The 8689-nt window shown below is 42.5% G+C and overlaps 1 protein-coding gene across 1 annotated transcript in view; it reads left to right on the top strand.

Moving 5' to 3' along the window:
- LOC107677680 (protein unc-79 homolog) overlaps window positions 1–8689 on the top strand; it is a 41341-nt gene that overhangs the window by 17732 nt on the left and 14920 nt on the right. Inside the window, exons 16-27 of the mRNA XM_016472681.1 lie at window positions 195–330; window positions 477–556; window positions 634–782; window positions 1516–1673; window positions 2847–3028; window positions 3112–3313; window positions 4177–4356; window positions 4480–4548; window positions 4973–5262; window positions 5773–5955; window positions 7235–7400; window positions 7476–7625. Of these exons, the coding sequence (XP_016328167.1) occupies window positions 195–330; window positions 477–556; window positions 634–782; window positions 1516–1673; window positions 2847–3028; window positions 3112–3313; window positions 4177–4356; window positions 4480–4548; window positions 4973–5262; window positions 5773–5955; window positions 7235–7400; window positions 7476–7625 (1945 nt within the window). The remainder of the gene's footprint in view (window positions 1–194; window positions 331–476; window positions 557–633; window positions 783–1515; window positions 1674–2846; window positions 3029–3111; window positions 3314–4176; window positions 4357–4479; window positions 4549–4972; window positions 5263–5772; window positions 5956–7234; window positions 7401–7475; window positions 7626–8689) is intronic.

The raw sequence follows: 8689 nt of genomic DNA on the forward strand, positions 1-8689 counted from the left end.
CACACTCACACACACACACACACACACTCGCACACACTCAAACACACACACACTCACACTCACACACTCAAACACACACACACACGCACACACACACACACTCACACACTCACACTCACACACACACGCGCACACACACAGATGTGAATGATAAAGATGAGGAGGTTTTTCACCGAGTCGTGTGTGTTTGACAGGAACCATCCGAGTGTCTGGAGGAGAGTTTGGTTTTCCCTCAAACTGAATTCAATCTTAAATCAGAGAATGGAGCGGATGAAACAGACGCTCCGTCAGAAAACCCCAGCAGTCACAATCCCTCTCCTGAGATCCCGCGTATGTGCAGCGTTTCAGCCCAGTTACAGTCCACACCAGCTCCGTTTACAATAGCAATCACTGTTTATGTATTGTTTATGTATCATGCATTAGTGCATTACGTTTTCTGTTTCTGTTTCTGATCACAAATGTGTTCTGTTCCCCAGCGTTAAAGAATAGTGCAGACAGGAAGTTCTCGTACCTACAGCTTCCTGTTTCTCTCAAGCTTCTGTACACCGTTCTGCAGGTAAACATCTCACTCTGTTCAGTCAGGCTTGTGCGGCGTTCATGTTTCTCATGAGTCTGCTGCGATGTTTCTTGTAGGAGATGAGTAAGTTTGAGGAGCCAGACATCCTCTTCAACATGCTCAGCTGTCTGAAGATCCTGTGTTTGCACGGAGAATGCCTGTATCACGCCAGGAAAGATCAGCCTCAGTTCCTGGCCTACATACAGGAGAAGATGCTCATTCCCAGGTACCATGTTGAGATTCATCGCTAATGCTTTTATCACGGTAACGGTATTATCATGATATTGAAATTTAGTTGCAAAAAAGTGTTGTCATAATACAGTATAATGGGTTTAATAACTTTTTTCTAATAATAAACAACGTGTTGTTAAATATTGGAATTACCTGAGATTAATGAATGTTCAGAAGAATTTTTATGTTAAATCTAGCGTAGCGTTAGTTCTGGCAGGTCACGTTAGTCAAGCTCGCATCAGCTGACTCTCAGCTGATCCCCATTGGAATTACCTAAGATTCATGAATGTTTAGAAGATTTTTTTCATTGGCAGTTTGTTAACTAATGAATTAACTAATGTCAACTAATGAAGCCTTAATGTAAAGTGTGACCGAACAATAACGAATCAAAACACTTTCAAACAATATCTAGGGCCTGTTGTAGTCCAGATTAAAATGTGAAAAATTTTGAAAATAAATTGTAAATAAAATGTGAATTGTGACCAGTTGATGGGAAAAGTATTCTTAAAATGCATTCAAAATTTGGAATAATTTGTAATAAATAATTATTCTCTGTATTTTGAAGTGCCCACGATAACAGTATCGTGCATATTCATTATCGTGATCTATCGCATTACAGAATACTGGCACATGTCTCTCCGTGACGTACAGTTGAGCTCAGAGTCAGGAATGTTTCTGTGTGAACAGCACATCTCATGATCAGGTGGCTGGGTGTTGTTTGTGTCCAGCTTGTGGTCCATGCTGAGGTCAGAGTTCTGTCAGCTGGCGTCTCTGGCTGTGCCGCAGCTCCTGCACGCGCTCGCTCTGTCCCACGCCGCAGATATCTTCTGGAGGCTGGTGGACAGCAGCTTCAACAGTCAAGACTGGAAGATTCGCTTCGAAGCAGGTCTGACCGCACTCTCGTCTGCAGCTTTCTGTTCATTTGCTAAAACGCTGTGGGATTATCTGGAGCTCTTATGGTGATTGAGAGAGAGAAGCTGTGACCTCGAGCTAGAGTCAGACATCCTCTGACATCCGCTTTCACACAGACACGACCTGCGCAAATAAAGAGGATTGAAAGGCTGTTACTGACGTGTTGTGTGACGGGTTCATCATTTACTGCTCACAGTGTGACCATACGATGAGTTAGTGCTGTTTGCTACATCAGTCGCTGCTCTTACTCATTTCAACTTTTAGGAGACAAGGTGATCCGATCGGACACGTCATCACATGAGCTGTTATCAACATCAACTCATGAGAAATCTGCAAACTACTCCCAGAGATTATATTCAGGGTTAGTGATTTGATGCAGTGTCCACAGACCTGAAGATCACAGAGACGCGAGGATACAGGACTCTTGAACACCTGCCAGCAACACAATAATAACCAGATATTAATGCAGTAAAACCACACTCATCCATCCACAGCACACTAGTGCCATGATGGCCAATTCATCACAACATTCAATGAAAAACAAGGAATTGCAAGACACTTGGGTGGATGAACATAAAAAGCCTTTAACAAGTGAGAGTGACTACAATCAATTCACACACAATAGAGTGCCATAGAATATGTGAGCATAATTAAGAAAAGAAAGAAAGGCACAAACAGGACAATTATAGAAATGGTGTAGAATCTGTTTCTCCAGGTAGCGTAGTTCCTGCAGTGTGTCTGATACCTTTCGCTCTGTTCCCACTCCTATCATCCAGCTGACTGATCCGGTTCCTTCATGATAGATACTTACACCCATCGATGTGGTCATTTTTATATACTGCACATGACTCTCTGTGGATAAGTGATTGGTACCCGGAGGAAAGCTGTTTAAAGCCAAAACATATTGGCCAAGAACATTTGTAATGATTTAGCCCTTATTTATTAAAGGCTCTTTATTTCCAACCACTTGAATGCCTTGCAGATCCTTGTTTTTCATTGGTGAGTTCCTTTTAATGTAGCACACCCTTTTCTGTATTTCAATGATCATAACAGTAGTTGATGACACCGTCAGTGATTGTTGATGTTAGATGATTTTATTTCTGTTATCTCTGGCAGAGCCGTATGAAGTAATGGCTGTCTCTTTCAGTGGAGCGCGTGGCTGTCCTGTGCCGGTTTCTGGACATGGGCTCGGTCACTAAGAGCCACGTGCTGAAGTATTCTCTGGCTCACGCTTTCTGCTGCTTCTTGGCCAGCATCGAGGACGTGAACCCCGCCGTGGCCACCAGAGCGCGCCTGCTGCTGGACTCCATCAAACGGCCCGCGCTGCAGGTGACAGAGACCTGATCGCACCAGTGTCCCCGTCACGTCACGAAGGGACCGGGACTAACGTGTGTTTGTGTGTCCTCCACCAGGGCCTGTGTCTGTGCCTGGACTTCCAGTTTGACACGGTGGTCAGGGACCGGCCCGTCATCCTGAGCAAACTGCTGCTGCTGCACTCGCTCCGACAGGAGATCCCCGCTCTGAGCTGGGAGTTCTTCGTCAACCGCTTCGAGACGCTGTCGCTCGAGGCCCAGCTGCACCTCGACTGCAACAAAGAGTTTCCTTTTCCTACCAGTGAGTGTGTTTGAATTAACTGTTCATGTCAGCACGTCTACAGCGCTGTATAGAGTGTGTGTGGAGTATGAAGTGGGTCTCTGCAAGGATTCATTCACCCTTCCACATATTAAGGCTTTGAAAAGGTCTTAGTTCAGTGCAGAAAGTCATAAATTAATAAAGTCACCCAAGTGTAACTGAAAAAAAGTACAGTACAAATATCTAAATATCCTTAAATCAAGATACATTTGCTTGAGATGCTAAATGAACATATGAAGTCTTGCTTTCTGACAAACTGAACATAATTAAATTTATGCTTGTAACAAAAACAAATATCTGTCAATTAGGTATTAATTATGAAAACTTGAATTACCTTTGAATTAAGTTGATATTTCTGAGCCCATTGGCAGATATCTGTTCTTTTTAAATCATAAGTTCACCTCATTTTGATGTTCTTGTAAAACAAGGCTTGTTATGGCATTTTGCATCTGAAGCAAATGTATCTTGATTTAAGAATCTTTAGACATTTTCACTGGAAAAAGACAGAAATACTGAGGAAGAGCAGCACTTTTGTTGCAGTGTGATCAGAAGATACAGTAACAGTTATTTCTATATTACAGTGTTTTGCAGCAGAGCTATTAAATTAAAGTCATGGAGATATGTTAGACGATGTATTTTCAAACTATTAATGCTAATAAAACTCATTGTGTTCTCCTGGACATTTACATTTAGAGGACATATTGACTTGTGTTCCCTTCAATTTATTCTTACATTTTTCTTCACTTGGTCTTGAAAAGGTGTTAAAGTCTTAAATGTACCTTCATAAAGCCTGCAGAAACCCTGATTATACACCAAGTTGATCATGTCTTGATTTGCTCCGTAAGCGATCACAGCGGTGAGGACTAATGTGGCCAACCTGAGCGATGCGGCCATGTGGAAGATCAGACGTGCTCGCTTCGCCCGCAACCGTCAGAAGAGCGTCCGCTCGCTACGAGAAAGCGTCAAGGGTTCATCCGGGTCCAAACGCACTTTCTCCCTCCCGGAGACACTGTGCAACAAACTGCGTGAGTGACCTGCACTTCTGTAGCCCTGCTGCTTTTCCATCACATGTCTCACACCTCAGAGAGTCCTGCTAATATTCACCAAAGATGTCCTTCACTTTCTGTTTCTCTTTTTTCTGGATTCAGCTCTCAGACTCATAAGACAAGAGCAGTCGGCACCCATACTAGGAAACATGTTCGAGAAAGTCCTGACAGGTGAAGCACACTAACCTCGTCAAGCATAGCAGCACAGCGTCGACAGTCACTCACGACTTACTTACATTCATCAGTACTTTAGTTGTGTTCAGAATCATCACTCCACCTCAGAGCCACTTGTGGCCACCCAAACATCAGCTTCTATTATGCCCTTTCACAGAGTCTTGATGTTGGGGTGTGCTAGGAAAGGTTTTCATGCTTGATTGTTCCAAAAACGCATAATTTTTTTGACATATTTTACATGATTGCAGCACCTCTCTTCCCAGTCTGTCTCGAACGCTGTGTTTAGTTCCTGTTTCAGTGAAGCCCCTCCTTCTGAAATATGAACTGCATAAATATGAAAAAGCATAATAGGCCCCTCTAACAAACCATTGTAGAGCGTCTGTAGAGGAGACTAACAGCGCCACACCTTGTTACCGTGCAGGAGAGAGCTCTCCTCCAGAGGACGACTCCGTCATTAAGGATCTGCTGCCGGAGGACGCAGGCATAGACCACCAGACCGTCCATCAGCTCATCATGGTGCTCATGAAGTTCATGGCCAAAGACAAAAGCAGCGCAGAGGCAGACATCGGCAGCGCCAAAGCCTTCAACACTGTCAAGCGGCATCTCTACGTCCTGCTGGGATACGATCAGCAGATGGGATGCTTCATGATCACTCCTCAGAAAATGCGCTCCTCCACCTGCTTCAACGCCTTCATCGCAGGAATCGCTCGGGTGAGTCCCGCTTTCTGCATTCACTATTCCCTACGTTAGGTCACTAATACAGCTCACTTGAGGGAGTGAAGGAAAACGAGTGAGTGAATGCAGACACTGAGTGCTCTTGCATAGTTTGTGCTTACTGTTTAACTATAGGATTTATCTTGAACTCTGTCATGGAAATTATGTATAAACCCTAATTATACAACTAAAAAAATCAATTTACAATGAATTTATACCTGTATTGCGCTGTACGCCGTGGAAGAGTGAGATGTCTTCTGGTGAGATGCGGGAATTCATTCAGCGTGTGACTCTTACAGTGCATTGTGGGTATTCTCTAGCTGTTGAGTGAACATTGGTTGTACACTCGTTATTGCTGTGCATTGTGGGATTGAATGAGTGCACTCGATAATGTCCACTAAGGTTTCAGACACCAGTGACAATGGCTGTGCCCTATTTAAGGGTATTTCAGACACAGCCTTTGTGAGGAGCGTGACGTGTTCCCGACGGATTGCTTTGTCTCCTCAGGTGATGGACTATAACATCGGTATGGGCAAACAGCTGCTGCCGCTGGTGGTGCAGGTGCTGAAGTACTGCACGTGTCCGCAGCTGAGGCCCAATTTCCAGGAGCCGCCGCGCTGCTCGCTCTGGGCCCTCAGACCTCACACTAGACAGATGTGGCTCAAGGCCCTGCTCGTCATCCTCTACAAGGTGTTCATCCGAACTGTGGCCAGGATGCTGAGATGTCTCTGGATATATCTCTCTATCTGCGGGATGTCTTTACATTCCAAACACTCTTGAGTTACAGAGTTATGTGCATTATTATTATAGGCCTAAAACATACTAAGAAACCAAATGGACTCATTTCAAACAATATATGAAACTTGTTCTGCACACTTTCTGTAGGAAATGAGAGTAGTGCTTGGCCATGCAAAACTCTGGCCCACAAAGTAATGGGCTTAATATTTGGGTTAGTGGTAATTCGTTTATCCCAAATATAGCTTTTTTTTAAATAGATATATTTATTGGGAATGTGAAATGTGCAAGTGCAATAGAAGCATTAGCAAATTCCCCTTTTCTGTAATAACAATGAACAAAAACAGAAAAAAGGAAAACAACTGAAACTCAACCTATCAAGATCCCGCATGCTGCTTTGTAAACCGAATGGGAAATTTCAGAATAAATAAACAGACTGACCACTTTTATTTTAAAGCTGCAGTCCATAACTTTTTTGTTATGTGTGAATACACCATGAATCCATTGTCCAAACCATGTTTTTGGCTTGTCCTGAATCACTACGGTACACCTATAATAAGTGTGTATATTCGGACTGTTTCAGACTGGTTCTGGTGGAACCGCTGCGGAGTAGCCCAGTACCTGCGGGATTCATCAGAGACATAAACAGAGAGAAGTAGCTCCGGCTGCAATGTTCTTATGCAAGACGCACACAGCTCTGTTTAATAACCGCTAGAGCGCCAAAAGTTACGGACTGCAGCTTTAAGAAATTCATTTAGGGATTGTATTAGTGAAAAGATGTCCAGGTCAAAGCTATGAAAACTAAAAACATGTTTTCATGTTTTCAAGTGTTTTTGCACTGGGACGTGTACAATCCTAGTTATGCCACTGACTATACATCAAGTGTAAATAAACCACACATTAGAGTTCAATGTAGTAATAGTTATTGGAAGAGAGATAAATCTATCATTGGAGCAGGAATTTTCTTCAGTGGATTTCTATTTATTATTACTAAAGTAGTTTCTCTTCTACTTGAAAGCAAACAGTGATCTCTCTTGTGAAAAGAATAGCACAAAGAACATGAATCTCATTCCTCTAAAAGCATCTAAAAACACTGGTTCAGTGTTGCACTTCAGTAGAAAAGTTGTGGTTCATTTTTGTTCCACAGACAGTCTCATTGCAAGTAACTGTAGTCTTCTTAATCAGATATTCAGGGATCTTGGCATCTTCTTCACTGTGTCGTGCTGTGTTTCAGTATCCATACAGAGAGATGGACATGAGTAAAGAGGTGGTGCTCCATCTGATCCACATCACCATCAACACGCTGAACGCTCAGTACCACAGCTGCAGGTCGCACGTGTCCACAGGCCCGCTGTACAGCGACAACTCCAACACCAGCCGCTACAGCGAGAAGGAGAAAGGTACAGATCGCGCTCGGCATCACGGGAACGGTTAGTGATGTGCTGTCGCTTAATGCCCTGTGTTTCCCTGTGTAGAGGAGGACAGCGTATTTGACGAGTCGGACATCCACGATACTCCGACGGGAGCGAGCAGTAAGGAGTCGCAGACCTTCTTCGCCCGTCTGAAGAGGATCGGAGGCAGCAAGTCCGTCAAATATCAGCCTGTGGAGCTCAACGCTCAGAGAAGTGCGTGTCCGTGTGGATATCCTGCGATACTGACAAAAAATTATATCTCCATACTTTCTGGGATTTTATCGACGATATTTTGCTGAGTGTGTTATTGTGCTGGTATCTTAAACTGACTTCTTAAGTTTTTGATATTCTTGTGGTGGTCAGTTCACACTGATAGAAATTAATCCTTTATAAAGCCATTTTTCTAAAAGTGTGCGTTATCTTTCATGTCAAATTCTTACATTTAATCAGTGAATTAGAATAAGACTTTTGGGCTGTTACCAAGCAAATAAAATCAGTATCAACAAAATTCATCTTTGCAATGCAGAGGAAACACAGAAGCTGCGTCTGAAGAGGCGTTTAGATGTGTTTACACACTGTTTAGTGCAGGACATGAATGCATTTAACCTGCAGCTACAAATGCAGAAATAATGTTTTGATATATTAAACATGAAACATTGAATACTGATATTTGAAATTATTTAAATAATAAAAAGATACTTTGAATGTGAAATACTTTGAATGTAAAACCGCCAGTAGGTGGCAGCAAGTCACTGTTAATAAGTGAGTCATTGCGACTGATCCGAATCATTTAAACGGAACGAAACACTGTTATGTTGCTCAGAGACGCAGAACAGTGCTGTGGTGGCTGTGTTTGGAATTATTTTTGTTGGTGAAATAAAGCAAAAACAGGCAATATGGTGTCTAAAACGTTAGTCTAAATTAACTTCTTGTTTATTGAACTGTTGTAAAAAATCAATATCACATTTGTAATTATGGTAATTTTTGGAGAAAAAAACGGCAATCTTTGTGTGAAATTGATTAACTAGCCTATATGAAGTGGTATAAATATGTAAATTTTCTGCCCCCATGTCTTGAATTTTGTGATCATTCTAAATGTATTTTATTAGACTGAATCAGTGAAAGAACACACTCTAAATGCGCACACGCACTAGTCTAGACTTCACGTAATGTATGCGTGCGCTCTGTAGGGGTGTTTTGAATGGTTTTTGCAAAATACTCGATAATGTCAAATTGCACATCGTTAAAACAACAATTACGATATTATCGCAGACGAT

This window comes from Sinocyclocheilus anshuiensis, unplaced genomic scaffold, assembly GCF_001515605.1.
Source record: "Sinocyclocheilus anshuiensis isolate Anshui unplaced genomic scaffold, SAMN03320099.WGS_v1.1 scaffold929, whole genome shotgun sequence".
Classification (NCBI taxonomy): domain Eukaryota; kingdom Metazoa; phylum Chordata; class Actinopteri; order Cypriniformes; family Cyprinidae; genus Sinocyclocheilus; species Sinocyclocheilus anshuiensis.